Source organism: Podarcis bocagei (assembly GCF_964188305.1).
Source record: "Podarcis bocagei genome assembly, chromosome: Z".
Taxonomy (NCBI): domain Eukaryota; kingdom Metazoa; phylum Chordata; class Lepidosauria; order Squamata; family Lacertidae; genus Podarcis; species Podarcis bocagei.
The window spans coordinates 31,922,803-31,942,698 of record NC_138140.1 but is presented as its reverse complement, the minus strand read 5'-3'; the positions used below and the strand labels follow the sequence as shown (position 1 = coordinate 31,942,698).

The following is a 19,896-nucleotide window of genomic DNA, read 5'->3' as shown; positions in this document are numbered from 1 at the left end:
AAACAACAAGTTCCACAGGCCCCATCTGTTACCATACATTTAAGCCATTATGATACCACTTTTAAACAGCCACAGCTTCCCCCAAGAGTTCTGGGAACTGTAGTTTGTTAAGGGATCTGAGAGTTGTTAGGAGACCCCTATTCCCCTCACAGAGCTACAATTCCCAGGGTGGTTTAATAATCACTTCCTCTTCCCAGGCAATGCAGAGGACTGCAGGGGGCACCCTAACAACTCTCACCATACTACATATCCCAGAATTCATGGGGTAGGGGAGTGATGCCTCTTTAAAGTGTTATCTTAGGGTTTTGAATGTCTAATGTGAATGTGGTCTTAGAATATCTTATCTGCCAGGCACGGAAACTGCTGGGCTGACATTTCTGATAATTTTCTTATTTGAGTTCTATTCTGCTGGACAATTTCAACAGATAAGTTGGTAGAGAGGAAGGACTGGCTGAGGTTGTGCTTTGCATTTGGAAGGTTCAATCCTGGGTATCTCCAAATAGGCGAGTCTTGTGCCTTAAACCCTAGAGTGCTGTTTTCTGAAGACTTTACTAAGTTAGATGTACCGAAGATGTGAAGAAGCTGCTGATGTTCCCATTTTTTGGGACCTGAGGATCCAACCCAACATATAACATTGCTGAAGGGGTTTGATCCCCTAACTCCTTCTAGCCTTCCTCTCAGCCCATCGCTTATGAACAAACAGTAAGTTTTAACTGAGTTAAAAATTTCCCAGCAGGTAACTTTTTTTCACCCCCATTCTCTGCATGGATTGGCTCTTTCATTTGCAGGCTCTTTTGACTCATACTTACTGTTTCCTCCTGCACTCGATGGCTCTGTCTATCCTGAACTCTGGCAAACTGATGAATCCTTCTGCTTTTTCATCCTATCATGAAAGAAAGAGAAGAAATACAATTGGCAAAGAGCAAAAGGTTGAGAGATGAGATTCCATTCACTCTCGTTATCCTAGATACTGAGTTGCCAGATCACTGAGCAAAAAGCTACGGTTAATAATGAATCTGTTTGCGGATGACCTTTAAATATGAGCACTTTCAGTGGGTAGACGGCAAGTTCAAAACTATTAATAACTTAGTGCTTCTCAAACATTTGCACTGTGGTATTTTTTCCCACCCTTTGTGTGGCGGATAGTGCTTTCTGAAGTAAAGTTCTGCTGCAGTAAAGTTCTAGCTTATGCCACAATCAAAACCAGAGTTTATTTTATTTTATATTTAAATTTGTATCTCACCTTTTCTCCAAAGAGGTTATGGTAAAGGAGTTTTCATTAAGGGTGAGCCAAAGACAGTTACAGTGGTACCTCGGGTTACAGACGCTTTGGGTTACAAACTCCGCTAACCAGGAAGGGGTTGCTCCAGGTTAAGAACTTTGCCCCAGGATAAGAATTGAAATCGCGTGCCAGCAGTGCAGCAGCAGTGAGAGGCCCCATTAGCGAAAGCACGCCTCAGGTTAAGAACCATTTCAGGTTAAGAACAGACCTCTGGAACGAATTAAGTTCTTAACCTGAAGTACCACTGTACTGGTTTTCTGGAAATTTCTGTACATACAAATATGCACGCTCCACTTTTAGCAATATTTTTGTTTTTGTTTCAGCAATTCAGTCAAAAGTGTTCGTTGGTTTAGGAAGGATTGTTCTCGCTTACAATTAACATAATTTGCCCTCAGTGATCACACTGCCAAATCTGAGTGGCTGCATAAATTATTACATTTATCAATTTTTTTGCTTCTTGAATGTTAAACAATAACACATATACAACTCCTCCCCCCTTAATAAAAATGTTGCAGTGCAGCATACAGCCATGTTATATAACACATCAAAAAAGGAGAGGATCTAGAATATCCAATATAACAAAAAAAGTACAATATCAGAAATCAAACCAACCAAAATATTTTATATGCTGTAGGAAACTGCCTGTTGTCCATCTTGTTCATTCAAACGTATAATAAGACAGTGCCATGCTGTGTAGCATTCTGATGTCAACTTTTCCGTTATGTGACCCCCTGGCCCAACTGAGGGGAATTGACTGTCTGATGGCTCCAGAGAGCACTGCCTTCACTCTCAGTTGACTTTGCTTGCCTTCACCAGCACCCTTACAGAGTCAAATTTGATTGACTTTTTAGTTTCCGGTGGGTTTGGAAAGGTATTCACTATGTGAGGAAACCTTCCAACCCTAATACCAGGAAGGTGCAGGAATCTGGAAAACTTCCACAGCTATATTTATTTGTGTACAACAGGTCAACAACTCAGCGTAGCAGCTAGGACTTGTTACATAGGCTAGACTAAGACTCCTACTGAGATGTGGAGATGATGGGAAGTCCTGGGCAAAGTGATATATGATGCTTTGTTTAAAATGAATGTATGAACAACATTTGCTTGGGTGTGGACAAGCTCTCTCCTTGCTGCGGTGTCCATCCCACGTTTGTAAAATCTGGCAGACCTGGCAGGCTGCTTTGCTGTAAGTCCACACCTTTCTTTAATAAAGCACTTGCACTGATCCCTCTGATGTTTTTGACATCCTTCTTTGGTATCCCTGCAACAAACCACTCCCACAAGTCCTCCTTTGGACCTGAGGTTCAGAACATCCTACCCCCTGCAGCAACAGAGACCCAGTCTGTGGCATCTTCTGTGTGACTGACCTTCAGGTATTTGATTTGAAATAGTGTGACTCCACTTCGTTAACTCTTCTGCAAGCTAAACATACACTGGCTCTTTCAACCATCCCTCATAGGACTCATTTTCCAGACTCCTCACCATTCTGGTCTCCTTGCTTTGAACATTTGAATAGGCTCCAGTTTGTCAATGTTGGGAGATCGAATCACAGTTCTCCTGCATCATAGACTGTTTGTGCCTCAGCTGCTTGCTCTCTTCTGCTTGGGTCTTGGCTTGCAGATGGGAGTCAGCAGCTGGGACCCCTGGCAGTGATTGCATTGCCCCTTTCCTGAAGCTCAGCTTGGAAGGGAGTTGGGCAAAGGCAACACTTACTGCATTCACTTCAGAGCAGCACACATGGTCTCCTCCATACACATGCCCCATTTTATCTTTACAACAACCCTATGAAGCAGGTTAGACGGAGAGATTGTGATGGCCCAAGGTCAACTAGTAAGCTTTGTGGCCAAGTCATAACCCAATCCGGGGTCACTCTAGGGATAGGGAACTTCCAACCACAGACCTAACTAGGCCTAGCACAGGCCATAGTATGGTCCACAGAGCTGTTTTCCCCAAACCACCCGCAATGGTTCCACACCTGAAAGGGGGAAAATTTGCAGCTGTAGTTTGAATTCAGACTGCACCCATAAATTGATTTCAAAGAGGCTCATGATGGGCAGGGGAGGTAAGAATCTATCCCACTTGCCAAATCAGGTTCCTTAACCTTGGGTTAGAACACCTGCTTCCCATGCAAAAGTTTCCAGAATCTGATTTGGTATAAGGCAGCCTCCTGTGTTCATCATATCATAGACAGCTGCTTTCGTGGGTGGCTGACATCCTCTTAACCATTAGAACGGAGAACCCAAATATAAGCCTGTCTTTCAGCATTGAGAGCTGTTAATTTCCCGTGGAAGTATTCAAGTAACACATATTTACTTTTTGTTTAATGTGATTTTTGCTCACACTCTGTACGTGTAGGCATCTCAAAAAAGCAATCGTTCACACTATGGAGCGGGTGCTCTTATTGCCCACTTTAATCTGAGAATAATCTCTGGCTGCAGTGGTACAAGCTGAAACAGAAGACAGCTAGCTACCTTTGCTGATTGATCACAATGCCAGGTAACCTCCTTACTAATATTCAAGTTGCAGATATGGAATTACCCAATAAAAGCCTAAGCTTTACATATGGAAATAAATCTCACCTTGATATTCCCCTCTCCCTTATTTTTATTTTACTCAAGACAAATCCATTTACTCATTCACTGCCCTCTCATTGAGAGCTGGTACAAATTGGTGGCTAAAAAGAAGAAGACACACCATGCATCCTATTGATGTTTACCCTAAAGTAAGTCCTGCTGTGTTCAGTGAAATTGACTCCCAGATAAGTCTATAAAAGACTGCAGCCTGAGCTATGAATCAGGATGTTTGAGTCCAAATTTCACTCCAGCCATGAGCTTATTTGGGGAACTGCATATGGTCATTGGGCCTGGTTCTTACATCCTGAGGACCAATTCTGACTGGCTTGACACCACAATGACATCAGGTGACCTGTTTTCCTTTGCCTGAATGGTTTGAAATCAAACTGCCCACATAAAGACAAAGCACACTGCAAACGCCAACCACCAGCTGATTGGTGGTGCCTGCAAAGCTGGGATCTGCAGGGATCATGCTCTTTACCTGCTTCATATCAATATCATATATGACATCAGGTGTAGGGCAGGTGAGGATGGCTTGGGTGAAATAATCTCCCACACTTTCCCCTAATATCTGCATTTAGCAGATGGTTTTGGGTTGGAGAACTGCATCACAAAGTTAGGAGAAGATTGTTTGTTTCAGGAAGTCTAAATGAAGTAGGTTTGCATTACATTGCAAACTGAACCAAATTTCTTCCCTATCCCCACTTTTGGGTAGACATGGACAGGATCACACTAGAAGTGTGGATGAGCCCTTACACTAGTCCTGTGCCTAGGAAGCCTGGGTCTGAGAGGTTCCCCACTATTCCCACCGCTTTCCCCAGGAAAACCCACTGTTTAATGCTGAATTGGAACAAACAGTAATCCACAGAAAATAAAATTGTCGTTTGTTCCAATTCATTGATAACAGTGTGTGACTCCGAAGGAAAGTGGTGGGACAAGCAGACGTGTGGACAAGCTGATAGTTGCTATTTGGTCTCAGGAACGTTTGCAAGGCTGTATTAGCAGATACAGTGGACAAACAGCACAGATTCTTTCCACAAAGCACCAGTGCCACCATGCACCACTCGCTGAACTAACTTACACTTAGGCTACTCATTTTAAAATGCAGAAATCCTCTATGTGCAGTTAAATGCAGGCCCACGCACTGATCTGCGAAGACGCATGGGAAGTAACATTTAGATTGGCAAATTGGAAGGATCTTGGTCATCAGAGCTATTCTAATGTATGCATACATGCGCACATATGCCCAACTCTCACAGTACTTCCTGCATGCGTTGTTTAGCAGGGTCTGAGTCCATCCATGTATGGAGAATTTCCACAATTAACCACTGTAAGCAAGAATGGCAACAAAAATGTTGCTGCATAGAGTGCTCCTGTTAGTGAGGCTTCAGCAATTCAATCTGCAAATTCTGATGTCAACTGACCTGAACAGTACACCCTGGACCCTGACTAATGTGCAGAGAGGAATCTAATTATCCTTTAGATTTCATGGTTCTCCCAAGTCTTGGGATGCAGCTCTCAGCTCAAAAAAGGGTACCAAAAATGTATTTTAGGATAGAACGTATCTGTAAATATGTATTGCATGAGAAAATATATTCAAAGCCACATATTTAAATACACATTCTCATGATTTTGTTTTCTATTTGCAGATCAGTGTAGAAGCACGATGGAACTGAGTTCTAAATGAACACAAGCATCGTTGACATTGTTCAGGATTGCAGCCAGGACATTCCATTCCATTTCCAAATCTCCCTTAGTTTCATTTTTCCTCTTTAGAATTATCAGCCCCCCCTGATCAAAATGCATGCTCAGTCCTCACTGGCCTCTTTGGGGTGACAACTCCCCTTCAGAGCCCACCGTTCAAATATTTTTGTACTTCTGCAAGCTTTGGGGCTTTCCCAAGCCTGCTGGTATCCCCAACTTGTGCAATGATGGCACCATCAGGACCAACACTCTAAGAACCGAGATCACCGATAGCATATTTGAGTATGGTGAACTTGTCTACACACACAACAACAGCTTAGAATGCACCTCATTTTTTCTTCTTCTCCAAGGGCCCAGCAGTTTCCCACTTGATCCATGCTTTCTTGGCATAGGTCTAAGTGGGTTTCTGCTTGCCTTGCTCTGTTCCCAGGGAAAACCTGCTCTTTAGTGCTAAATCAGAGCAAACATCAATCTGAATGCAATTGCCAAAGAGCAGTTTTTCCTGGATGGAAAGCAATGGAACAAGAGGAAGTGTGGATGAACCCTAAAGGTAAGCAACTGAATCTCTCTGCCCATATATTCATTTTGGGATTTTTCTTTTCTGCATTGTGGTAGGTACTCACATTCTGGTTAGTGTACCAGTACAGGGAAGAATCCTTCAGGACGAACCAGTATTTTTTCCACTTCTGGGTGAAGTAACCTTTGGCATCCTTCTTCTTCCACAACCAACCCTCGCAATCTCCATGCCCCAAGTCTTTGCAGGATATCCTTCGTCTGCTGCTGTTGTTCAGTGAACCTCCTTGAATGGAAATGAGAACATGAGAACTTCCAAAAACAGGAGAGAGTGCAAGTGTAATCCTTAAGGGTGACTGAGAAACATGATATAAGATTCTCAACGGAACCCTTTTAAATAATATGCAATTGCGAAATCCTTGCAGCATTTTATCCATCTGATTCATGGCGTTCATAGGGTGCAAAGGGCAGTCTGCCACATTTCTGAATCAATGTACGTGCTTTGGTTTCCCTAATCCTCATTATTAATTCATTAGCGTTTTGGTGCTAATTTTTCCTGATATACAATTTTTTGCAAGCAATTCCCCCTAATGCAGTTTATTTGTTATTTTTATACATACATTCATTTTGGCGCACTTCCTCCTAATATATGCAGTTATGTACATATTTTTTTGAATGGAGAATTGCATTGAAAAAAATTGGAGAAGTGCAAATATTGAAGTAGAGTTGCATGTTGGTTTGTGCATTTGTGTTGGAAAGGGAAATTTAGGCAGGTTTGCATTAAAATGTAAACAGAGCCAGATTTCTGCAGACAAGGAGAGGAAAGACCCCTGTTTAAAACCCCAGAGAGCAGATAACACTGAGCTAGATCCACCAAATGGTTTGGCAGTGGTATAAGGCAATGTCTTACATTCCTAACAACTCTGTGGCATCTGTTAGTTTCATGGTTGAAAAGGGATTTGAAAGTGGATCTCCACAAACAAAATCAGATTCTATCACTATACAACTAATATTTACAGCAGCCCTATATGGTAGGACAGTATTATTTTCACCTTTTGGTGAATAGGGGTGGGGGGAAGAAGGAAGGAAAGCAGCATACCTAATCGAAATATATAAAAAAATTGTCCAGTAGCACCTTAAAGGTAAAGGGACCCCTGACCATTAGGTCCAGTCGTGGCTGACTCTGGGGTTGCGGCACTCATCTCGCTTTATTGGCCGAGGGAGCCAGCGTAGCAGCTTCCAGATCATGTGGCTATTTACCTTCCCGCTGGAGCGGTACCTATTTATCTACTTGCACTTTGACATGCTTTCGAACTGCTAGGTGGGCAGGAGCTGGGACCGAGCAACGGGAGCTCACCCTGTCGTGGGAATTTGAACCGCCAACCTTCTGATCAGCAAGCCCTAGGCTCTATGGTTTAACCCACAGACCAACTATGTTTGTTCTTGGTATAAGCTTTTGTGTGCATGCACACTTCTTCAGTTGGAGAAGGGTTATGGCTCAGTGGCAGAACGCTTGTCTCGCCTGCAAAAGGTCCCAGGTTCAATCCCTGGCACCTCCAGATAAGACTGGAAATGACCCCATCTAAACCTCACAGAACAGCTGCCAGTCTATATAGGCAGTATTGAGCTAGATGGACCAATGGGCTGACAAAGTATAAGGTGGCTTCCTAAATATGTGGCTGGGGTTTTGGAAGTTAGTACCTGCCAGCTCACACTCGGGGTTCGACCTAAAAATTCATTCAGCAACTTCTTGAACCAGACACTCGTAATATATGGATGGGCTGTCTGAGTGTATTAAATGAATATTGGCATCAAGTGATTTCTCCAGTTAGATTTATCAGTTTCCCAGCACATGGGATGCACTGCATTGCTGGTTTGACTTCTCTCCCCTTTTGAAACTGAATTACCAAATGTAGAGCAAGGCTGATCTGGACACAAATGTCTGTTAAATGCTGTTAGCCTCTCTCGATTCCCAGTTTCTTTATAGTTCACATAACATCAGAGGATGCTATAGATGATGGTGATTAAAAAGTGCTGCGACTTGTCTGTCTGATCTCTTTTTAACCAAGTAAGAAAGAATGGTCAGTGTATAGCAAAAGTATTTTTCAATAAAATCTGAGTCTAATTCACAAGGAGCACTTTGGCTTTATAAGGCTGATACTGGATGCACAATTTATTTTCAACATTTCAGTGCATCCCACTTCATAACTTTTAACGTTTTATTCTCCCTTTCTTTCTCTATCACCAGAAAGAGACCCCCTGCCCCTAATATTCATATCACTTTCCCTTAAACGCCTTGGGCAAATTTAATTAAAACATTAGACTATTCACTGTGAAAAATTGAGTTTACATTGTTATATTAATTATATTTGTCCTACAGCTGTGAAGCAGAGTCAAGAATTTAGATCACATTAAATTACTATCCTTTCTTCTTTGGCATCCAGCAGCTAAGCTCTGAAAAGTTTATTCCTTTCTTGAAGTGACATTCCAGCCAGTTTTAGAAGAACTGCAGAACACATAAGCTGGAACTAAAGGTTTGGGGTCTTGACAGCTAATAACAACCATCTTTCCCCATCTCTGTTCATTGAGATTTATCATCTGAATACCTTCGGTGACTGTCCTTGTCTTCTGATCTTAAGGTGGGTGGTGAAAGGGACAGGACTCCTTTTGCCTCATCTTTGGAACATGCTCCTGAGAAATATCTGCTGTTTGCTTGACATCTCTGTATTTACCAGTTAGAGGACAATGCCTACATAGAAGTTAGTCCTACTGAGTTCAATAAGACTTATTTCCATGTAAGTGTGTACAGGATTGCAGCCTAAGGTACCAAGTGAATTACCTGCTCTTCCTAATGCGATTCTAAATGCAAGGTGGATTTGAACATCCAAATATGACTTACAAGGTGCTTTATGCTAAAGCTCTGCAAATGCAGGGCTCCCCCCCCAATTGGAACTCAGTTCTGGCACCTCTCAAGTGGGAGCCATTGCAAGAGAACAAGGGAGGTGTTCATGCTGAGTTCTGGCACCTCTTTTTCAAGAAAAAGAGCACCGTGCTACAAATGTAATGCTTTCACAAAAGTGGAACCTTGATTTCCAAATTCTGTAAGGAATATGTAAGCAGATGAATAATTAAAACAACTTACCTTTGGGCCATTTCTTGCTTTTTACCCTCAGGGAAGCATAGTGAAATGACTGGAAGAAAAGACGAAAGAGAGAGAGAGGGAGAGAGAGGGAGAGAGAGAGACTGATCAGTTATTGGCATGTGGAATGTTGAGCTAAGCCATTGTAGACTAAAAGTCAATGCTTCATAATGGCGACATACATTACTGCTTCCAGCTGGGATTCCACTCTCCCTCTCCAAAATATTGCCATTCTTAAAAAAACCAAACAAACTTCCATGCCAGCTGTTTAATAAGAATTACATATATTCTAACAACAGATAGGGTGAAGACACACATAATACCAAGTGTGAACCTCAGGACTCTCTGCACGTTACTATCCCCTCCACAGCCACACATCTCTCTCCCAGGCCACACTGGTCCAGCTTTGCATCCTCCCTGTTTATGCCTGTCTGGGATGTGTCATTAAACTCTGATAATGCATGTTGCTTTGCATGACGGAGAAGAAAGAGGTGTGTATGTGTGTAGAAACCACCCTGCTGGACAAGGAAGGAAGTTTGCATTAATTGATCCACCCACTTTTTCCTCTGCTTCCACCCACTACTGACCCCCCCAAAAGGCTGCCCAGAAGGCAATGTGGTCCCCAATCTGAAAAATATCTCCTAGCCCTTAACTAGAACCTGAGGCTCATGAGCCAGGACCTATACAGATGACCCTATGAAGAATGATACCCCTCCCCCAAGGAATCTATCACACCAAGCACCTCCCACTTCACAACTACTATTCATTGTTTCAGGGAGCACAATGGGCATGAAGTAACAGTAAAGCAACAAAGTGCTCAGCTCCAAGTCAGAGGGCTCTCCCTTTATGAAATGCCACTCATATTCCAAGGTGGTGAAGCCTGGGAGGAATAATCCGAAGTTATTATCCCTCCATTGAGATCACTCAGAGGTATCTGAGGTCCTGCAACCACGACACTGCCTGCTACTTGCTTGGCTACAGGATCCTCAAGTGCCCCCATAAGCCTTCTGGGCTACACTTATTAGAAGGAAGAGACCAGTTTGCTGTCCTGCACAGAAACACCTCAGAATGCAGTGAATGCGCTTTCAACCTGGAGCTGTGCTAAAATCTGACCTCCAGTTTCTCTAAAGTCCTGCCCCCCTTCTGCATGAAAGAACCTTCAATTTGCCTGCCTCAGTATCAGGACACTTCTATTAGAATTCTGGTGGGTGTGGAGTTTTGAGTATCTCTTATTGTTGCTAAGTGGCCAGGGCCACAAGTGGGATATACACTTTTATTTTCAGGAAGCACTTCTATAACACTCTGCAGCCTCCTTGGGTGCCTGCACTTCCTGATCTGAAACAGCTACTTCCCGTTGTTTTCATCTTGGCTTAGATGAAGGGAGGGCAACCGGGAAGGCTGTAAAGTGCAGGCTGCTGGTGAGATGATTTTTAGAAAGCTAGGAAGGTCATTCACAAACAACACCCTACATAAGTATGGTAAGCATGACAAAAATTCTGCACCCCACCCATGAAAATTTCAATTATTCTTTTTTTAAAAAACCTGTCCCCTTTCATAATTTTTGAAAGCAATTTCTTTTATCGCTACCTGATGGAGAAAGGTAGGAGAAAAATGCAAGAGAAACTTTCAGAGTGGAGCTATTGCAAACCACTCCCAGAGCACTTCAGAGCATATGCTTAGCCTGGTCTACACACACAGCAGGCACACAGTAGAATGAGGTGGTAGAATGCTGAGGTTGCAAAATGGACTGTACCACTACAGGAGGTGGGCTATATTTTCAAATTGCCCTTGGGGAGTGGGAGTGGGGAGCCCTCCTGCAATTGGAAACTGTCACAAACACCAAATGGACTGGGTAGTACCTATTTTCCCCTGGTGTGTCTTGGAGCATTTAGTTTTTTGAAAGGGGGGGGGATTAAAAATTGGTATCCACACCTGTAGGATGAAATGGTACAACCCAATCTATCACCTCATGATTCCAATCATCGCATTCTGCTACATGTGTAGACTAGTACTAGATTTGCACCCTAAAACTGCAGTCGTGAATATATAATAGATGGAATAACTTGAATCACATGGGATTTGTACCTTTTCATTCCGCAGTAAATCATTCAGACCATGACAGGACTGGTTCCACCCAGTGAGCCCTGAAGGTGGTGCTGTTTGAGTATGCAGAGGATACAGATAATTTTTTAATGTATTTTTTATGTTAATTTATCGATATGGTCTTATTATGGATGCAAACCAGTATGAGATCCTTTGAATAGTAAACTGGTCTATGAACAGATAAAAGAGACAAGAACGTCTTGTTTCCAGTGGGAAGCCAACTGTGTGGCAAGAAATGCTGTTCTGCCCCCACAGGGTTCAGTTATTTAGTGATAGCAAATCTATGTACAGTGGTACCTCGGGTTAAGAACTTAATTCGTTCTGGAGGTCCGTTCTTAACCTGAAACTGTTCTTAACCTGAAGCACCACTTTAGCTAAGGGGCCTCCAGCTGCCACCACGCCGCCGGAGCACGATTTCTGTTCTCATCCTGAAGTAAAGTTCTTATCCCGAAGTACTATTTCTGGGTTAGTGGAGTCTATAACCTGAAGCGTCTGTAACCTGAAGCATCTGTAACCCGAGGTACCACTGTACTGTACAGTCATACCTCGGGTTGAATATGCTTCATGTTGAACGTGTTCGAGTTGTGCTCCGCGGCAACCTGGAAGTAACGGAGCGTGTTACTTCCGGGTTTCGTCGCTCGCGCATGCGCAGACGCTCAAAATGACGTCACGCGCATGCACAGAAGTGGCAAAAAGTGACGCGTGCGTGCGCAGACATGCCGTCGCTAGTTAGGTTTGCTTCTGCATGCGAACGGGGCTCCGGAACAGATCCCGTTCGCATCCTGAGGTACCACTGTATTAGTATTAGGTAGAAGGAATACCAATGCTGCCCCTTTAAGGAAAGGTAGTGCATTCCCCCCTTTTTAGACCCCAAGGCAGGTTGGGAAATGTAGGCACAGCAATATTCTACTTTCTGCTGGCTCTGCCAGAGAGCAGGACAATACCTCCTCTTCCTCCTTTGTAATCTAGTGGCAGTCTAGTCACGGCAAACCCAAGAAGAAGGGCGAACTCACTTCGTCCTTACAGAACTCCACAGAGAACTTCATAAAAAGCTTCTAACCACCTTCATTCAGAGCCACAGAACAGCCTATTGGAATGTGAGTAATATTTCTACACGTGTCTTAATAATCTTCAATAAATCTATGCATGAGAGCGAACTCATTTCGTCCTTTCAGAACTCCACAGAGAACTTCATAAAAAGCTTCTAACCATCTTCATTCAGAGCCATAGAACAGCCTATTGGAATGTGAGTAATATTTCCACACGTGTCTTAATAATCTTCAATAAATCTATGTATGAGGAGGCCTTGGGGAGGCAGCAAGCATGCACTGGTTTTTCAAGGCCTTTGCCTGTGACTTTCAACAGGGCACCATGGATGAGTGGATCGGCCCGGCTACATGCCGTTTTTCATTATGTCCTGTGCAATGTGTGCCTTCGTCAATTTTAAACCAACTCATGTTTTCTACCTGCTTTTCTAGTTTCAAAGTGAAGTTTGCAACCGCAAAGGGCTAGAAGAAAGCTGATTTCATTTCCCCCCCCAGTGGAAGCTTCCACATTGCAGCAGAATCAATAAGCAGCAGCGACCGCCCTGCAATCTGTTTGAGTGCACCCTACACAATGCAGTAAATTTCCATGAGCAGGAATTATTTTGAATAAATCAAAATCAGACAGCAGGAGGACGTAGACAATCACATCCAACCTTATCAAGAGCTCATGAATTAACTCATTTTTCAGATTGCAGAGCCACAAGCCACACACACACACACACACACACACACACACACACAGGAAAATGTGCACAGTGCCTGCAGAACCGACACAGGAAGAGCCCTGCTGGGTTAGATTGAAGGCCCATCCAGTCCAGCACCCAACTCCCCACAGATGCCTTTGGGAAGCCCACAAGAGGGGCACCAACACAACCAACCCTCTTCCATTGCTGCTATGAAAAATGGTCATAATTCAGTGGTAGAGCATCAGCTCTGAATGCATTGAGTAATCCAGTTAGAAAGTGATCAGGAAGCAAGAAATGGAAAGAAAACTTTTGTCCAAGACCCCAAAGACCTGTTGTTTTGATTCTAATATTGTATTGGACAGTGTTAATTATGCAGGTTCACATTTAGATGTGAAGTGAATCAGATTTGCGCCCCCCCATCCCTACCCTTATTACCTATTTTGAGAGCTCTCTTTAATGGCGAGCAATGGCCATCCCCCTTAGGAATCGGTTCTCCCATCTTGGCTATTACTTGGTTGCTTTTGGTGGACTCTGGGTCCAGATTCTTTCCACAAAGAAAGAATCGCAAAATAAAAAATAAAAATCTAGCCTCAGATAATGACCCAGGGACTGCTATGTGTTGCTTTAATGGAAGTAAGGGCCAACTTGGATGGCTTTAAATGGGATTAGACAAATTCATGTCGGACAAGGCTACTTGCCACAATGGCTGTGTTCTACGCCCACTGTCAGAGACAGGGTGTCTTTGAATACCAGTTGGGATAACCACAAGTGCTTCCCATAGGCACAGGTTGGTGGACTAGATGAGCCTTTGGCCTAATCCAGTACGTTCTTCTGTTATGTTCTAGGTGAGAACATTAAACGTGTTGTTCCCAAATAAAACAAACTTAAGATTCAAATTTTCCAGAAGTCTTTGACAGGCAAGATATTGTAAAAACAAATTTATGTACACATTCATGTATTGCATTTATATATCACTCCCCCCCCCTCCAAGGAGCTCAAGGTGCACACATGGTTCTATTCCCCCTCCTCTTATCCCCACAACAACCCTGAGAGGTAGGTTAGGCTGAGAGATGATGACCGGCTCAAGTTCACCCAGTGAGCTTCATGGCCAAGTGGGGATTTGAACCCTGGTCTCCTGCGTCCTAGTAAGATTCTTCCTCACCCCCCCCCTTGATTTATGTAATGTCTTGCCTGATGAGGACACCTGGGGAATCTGAACGATTCTGTGACATTCTGGTTGGCCCTTAATAGGGGCCCTGCCCAGTCGTGGGTTTTGGAGAATTTTCTTTTTGTTCTTCTGTTAGAGAAGATGTTTTATGGCATTCCTCTGGCACAAATAACCACGTAGAAAGCCAGCAGAGATCGCTGCACCCGCATACTATTCTGTCTTCTTTTTTGTCAGAAAATTCTTCCCTGATCATCTAGCCTGAAATTTAAGATAAAAATGCAGGAAGGGAGGCAGCTCAGCCGTGCAAACTCTGTACATATCTATCAGAGCTACTGAACTAACTTGAGTTCCATGGAAGATGAAACTCAACAAGATGGCACTATTAGCCTCAGACTGATGGCTGGAGCACATAAGTGCTCTGCTTATAGGACACGGGTGGGGAATCTCAGGGTCATGGGCCAAATGGTGTCCTCCAAGTCTCCTAATTTGGCCCAATCCTCACCCCCCCCCACTGGCCCTGTTGAACCCCTGAGTGCTTAGGCCTGGCAGGAACATCCCCTTCAATTCTGTTAATATATTCTTGTCTGGATGGAAGAAGGGAGCGATGAATACGGGCAGACACTAGCCTGCAAATTTATATTTGTTGCTCTGCACACTTTTGGCTGCACCCAAAAGTGGTGTACATTAAAACAAAATACAACAACCTAAAACCAATAAACAGCAGTGTGTGTGTGTGTGTGTGTGTGTGTGTGTGTGTGTGTGTATATGTGTGTGTGTGTGTGTGTGTGTGTGTGATCAGGAATTCAGGGGTCTAACATAAAATAGGGTCTGATCTAATAATAATAATAATAATAATAATAATAATAATAATAATAATAATAATAATTTATTTATTTATACCCAGCCCATCTGGCTGAGTTTCCCCAGCCACTCTGGGCGGCTTCCAATCAAGTGTTAAAAACAATACAGCATTAAATATTAAAAACTTCCCTAAACAGGGCTGCCTTCAGATGTCTTTTAAAGAGAAGATAGCTGCTTATTTCCTTCACATCTGAAGGGAGGGCGTTCCACAGGGTGGGCGCCACTACCGAGAAGGCCCTCTGTCTGTTTCCCTGTAACCTCACTTCTCGCAATGAGGGAACTGCCAGAAGGCCCTTGGCGCTGGATCTCAGTGTCCGGGCTGAACAATGGGGGTGGAGATGCTCCTTCAGGTCACGGAAAGCCTGGCCAAATGTTTTAATGATGTACTGTATTAGTACCAACTGGCCATCAGAATCAATGCAAGAACAGGCTGTTTGCGTGTAAACCTTTTAGGATCCTTCCCTAAAAATTGCTCAGCTATAGCCTCCTGCTCTCCCGACCCCTGCTTGAGTAACAGCAATGGTGGGATATGACTGAACAACCTCAGAAACATGAGCGTAGCATGACTGTCACGCCTGAGTCACTGAACCGCCGTGTGTTATGGAAATGGCTCAGGAAGCACATCACTCAGGTGACCACCTTAGCCTCAGAGGATTTTGAAGAAAGCAGTTACTATGAAAGGAGTGGGGAGCCTTTTTTGTGTTTATGCCTTTCTGGGCAAGCTTCCAATGTGCCAGTGGTGGGTGGGTGGTTCATAAATGCTTTTAAATAACATAAGTTTTATATGGCGTTGGAAAGGAAGGGTCCAGGGTAGAAATTGTATGCAGTTACCTGAAGCCCTGTCCAGCATTTCTAGTTAAATGAACTCAGAAGGATCGGGAAAGACCTCCTCTGCCCGGGACTCTGGAATGCTGCTGCCAGATCACAGAGTCATAGAATTGTAGAGTTGGAAGGGATCATGAGGGTCATCTATCCCAACCCCTTTCAATGCAGGAATCTTTTGCCCAACATGGGGCTCAAACACAACCTTGAGATTAAGATGGCCCAGTGGCCTGACTCAGTATGAGACAGTTTCAGATCAACTAGTGTGGTGTAGTGGCTAGAGCATTGCACTAAGACACAGGAAACTAGGATTCAAATCACTAGGTCATTCTGGGCCAGTCTCTCTCTCTTAGACTAACCTATCACAGAATAACCGTGATCATAAAATCATGTACACCACTTTTGAGTGTACTTTGAAAATGCACATCCTTCTATGTGACATCTGGGGGATGAGAGCCTGCTCCAAATTCTATCTGCCTTTTTGGTTAACTGCAGATCTGTGCAACTTATACAAGTTGGCGGTTCACAATACATTCATGGAAAAGACCAGTTCAAAGGGATTTCATGGTACAGCCCAACACAGCTCCCTTTCCAACTTTGGCAAGTAAGAACACTTGAAAGTGGAATTATCCAAAGTAAATGCAACATTTGGAACATCTGTGAGATGGTTTCCTTGTGGTGTAAAAGATTTGTACCCAAGAAAAAATAAGCTCTATTGGAACCAATTGAAGGATTTCTATTCAAAGGAACAAAGGCACACCCCTCTCTGGTTTGTTGTAAAAGACTCTGAAGATGATGGTGAACAGGCCAGCAAAAGAGATCAGAGAAAGCAGAAGGGATTAGTATGTCTAAAAATAGGAGTCAATCAGCCTCATTCTTCTTGTTTTCCTTCCTGCACACTGAATTATATTGTTCAAGGGAACATAATTAAGGAGGACTTTCTGGGGATGATAGAGGAGTCTAAGCAAGTTCATTGAGCTGTGAGTTAGGAAAATGCATGGGAAATTATTTTAAAAAGCAACCACTGTACAGTACAGCATGATGGTCATAATGCAAGGGAAGGGCATATGCCTTGGACATACGTGGTCCCATTTCTTGCACCTCCAGCTACTGGAGCTCAAATAGCAGAACACTGAAAGACCACACCTCGGAGAGTTGCTAACTGTCAGTAGGTGTGGAAGAGACATTCAGTTTCGTTTGCACTTTAATGAGAAGCTACCTAATTCACAATACTGAACCAATGTGCAAACTAAAACTCAGCTGTCCTTCAAAATCCACACTTCTCTGAATTTGGCAATGCAGTTTTCCAACCAATCAATATGCATAAAAGTGCATTTATTAGGGGAAAGGATATATGTTAGTGAAAGTAACATACATAAATCCATTATGTTAGGGAAAATAACTTGCAACAATTGTAATGAACTAGATGGGCCAATGGTCTGAATTCAGTATAATCTAGCTTCATACTGGCATAAAAGAACTCACGGTTTCAAACTGCTCTAGAAAACAGGAAGGGGTGTGTATCTGAATGCGAGATACTTTATGGCTCCTTCTAAACCACAGCAAGTAGTACGTTATCAGTGCCTACAATGCAGGATGTTGAGTGTGTGGTTTTGGTTCACACACGGTTTAGTTCCACTGGCATCATTTACTCCTCTCCCCTCTCCCACATAGAGAACTACGTAAATGGACTAGGGCTGGAAAAATAAGTATGCTAAGTACTCTACTGGGTATGGGCCAGTCATAGAGGGGACATGTTGCTGTTATGACATTTAGCTGGAATTTCCCAAAGTGACGGAACACCCATTTTGCACCTCAAATGCTTGCTTTACAACTTTTCTCTTGCATTGCTCAACAGAAAATGTGTATTTGATTACTGATGGGTCTAAGCTGTAATGAGCCATCTTTTGAGACATCTTCATGGCTGCCAGACTATTTTTCTTGTCAGCTTTAAAATCCTAAATCAAGGGCAGCTTAGGTTGCTGAGCTACAACTCCCATCAGTCCCAGCCAGGACAGCCAATGGTCAGAGTTGACTGGAGTTGTATGTCAGCAACATCTGGAAGGCTGCAGCTTAGCCATCCCTGTCATGGCCAACCTGGGTCCCCAATATTTCAAGGAGCATTTTCTCTACCGTGCTCCTTTCACACTCACCATGGCCACTCAAATCTAACTAGAAAGACCCGTTCTGGGAACCATCAACAGAAGATGCTAGACCAGTGTTTCCCAACCTTTTTTGGGCAAAGGCACATTTGTTCGATGAAAAAAATCTCGAGGCACACCACCATTACAGCCCCGTGACGTCAGCGTGCAGCGTCACGCCGGGAGGGGCGCACGAAAGTGTAAGTTTCAATTTTTTCCCCTCCCCCTTGCCGGGGAACCTCCAAGCTTTGGGGGTGGGGGGGGGAGGAGGCAGCAAAGCGAGGCAGGAAGGAGAGCGCGGCTTGGCTGGGTGAGCTTTGGCAGGGGCAGGGAATGAGAGCCGCGAGGCGGGCGCTGCGGACGGAGGCGCTGCCCGCCGAGCTCGCAGGCAGCCAGGCAGGCAGACGGCGAGAGCCCCGCGCTGGGCGGCCTCTCCTCGTCGTCGCCGCCCCGCCTCTCGCCGCTTGACTCGCCCGCCTCCCTCCAGGCAACATCTCGCGGCACACCAGGCAACATCTCGCGGCACTTTAGTGTGCCGCGGAACAGTGGTTGGGAAACACTGTGCTAGACTATCTCAGCAAGGAGGTGGTGGCCCCTATTCTTTGAGGGGTGAGAGACTGTGTGTTGGCCAGCAGGCAATGGTAGGGTTGCCATATTTCAAAAACCTGAAAGTTTTTGAGCAAATATTAGGGGAAACTGGGCAATACACACATTAGTGAAAATAACATTCAAAAATTTTAGGGAATATTGCTTGCAAAAATGTGTATATTAGAATAAATGAATAGTAAAATCCTAACTAATTTTCATGAGGACCTTTTTAAAGGCAAGCTGGTATAGAAATGTGCTGAACACAAGACTGAGAATGGTGTGAGTTATAGTCCAAAACATCTGGAAGGCACCAGATTGCCAGAATGGTTTATCAGTCAATTCCTCTTCCCAGAGAGCTCTTGGAATTGCAGTTCTGTGAGAGGAATAGAGGTCTCCTAACAACTCACAGTACCCCTAGCACATGCCAGTCCCCAGAGTTCCTTGGGGGAAGACATGACTACTGAAGTTGCATCATGGTACTTTCAATGTATGGTGTGGGTGTCATTTAGCAGCAGTCACACGCAAGCTGCATGGTTTTCATCAGGACCGCAGTGGGGAGTAGTACAAAGGGTTATTCCCCATTTCCAGACACACTGCCATCCTAAGGAAAATGCTGCCCTCACACCTGCTAGTAATTGCTTTGCGAAAAAATTAGATGCAGCTGAAAGTGATGCACAGAAGTCCCAAATGCAAAACAAGCACAGAGAAAGCCAATGAACGTGACACACAATCTTCCCTTATGATCAGATAAGTGATGATTTTTAATGTCTCGCAATGTTTGGCTGAGGCAGCTAAGGAAGATAGTAATTCACAAGGGGCTAAGAGGAAAGAAAATAAATAAATAAACATTATTTGTCAATCTCTTATCCACAGGCTTTACAATTTCCTACAGTGCCTCTATCAAATCGCATAATCATAACTCAGTATGCACAGCAAGAATGGCAAAGCTTTTTTATTATTATTCTGATACGTTCTTCGTGCAATTCTGAAAACCATTCATTGAAGTTCTACAGATATCAATGAGCTGAGCTTGGACTGTTCTGGAGTAAGCCACTCAAGGACATAGATGTGCTTAGCATTCCCCACCTTTCATTGTTAAATCTAGGCACAGGGCAAGGGAATGAATTAATGTCTGCACTGTGTTTGAGCCCTTTCCTGTGCTGTTTCTACACTAAAACATTTCCACAATGACTGCTCCCCGCATAAAACGGGGGGGGGGGGTGACCTTTGCGTGGATGCGCGCAGCCCCTGGATCTGGAGCGGCTCCAAC

The 19,896-nt window shown here is 43.8% G+C and overlaps 1 protein-coding gene across 3 annotated transcripts in view; it reads right to left on the bottom strand.

The window, feature by feature from the left end:
- Positions 1-19,896, bottom strand: part of LOC308579257 (connector enhancer of kinase suppressor of ras 2-like) — a 314,404-nt gene that overhangs the window by 24,862 nt on the left and 269,646 nt on the right. For all 3 annotated transcript variants that reach the window (XM_081180125.1, XM_081180123.1, XM_081180124.1), the window contains exons 16-18: positions 9,215-9,263; positions 6,183-6,358; positions 810-883 (exon numbers count right to left, since the gene is read on the bottom strand). In XM_081180125.1, the coding sequence (XP_081036251.1) occupies positions 810-883; positions 6,183-6,358; positions 9,215-9,263 (299 nt within the window). The remainder of the gene's footprint in view (positions 1-809; positions 884-6,182; positions 6,359-9,214; positions 9,264-19,896) is intronic.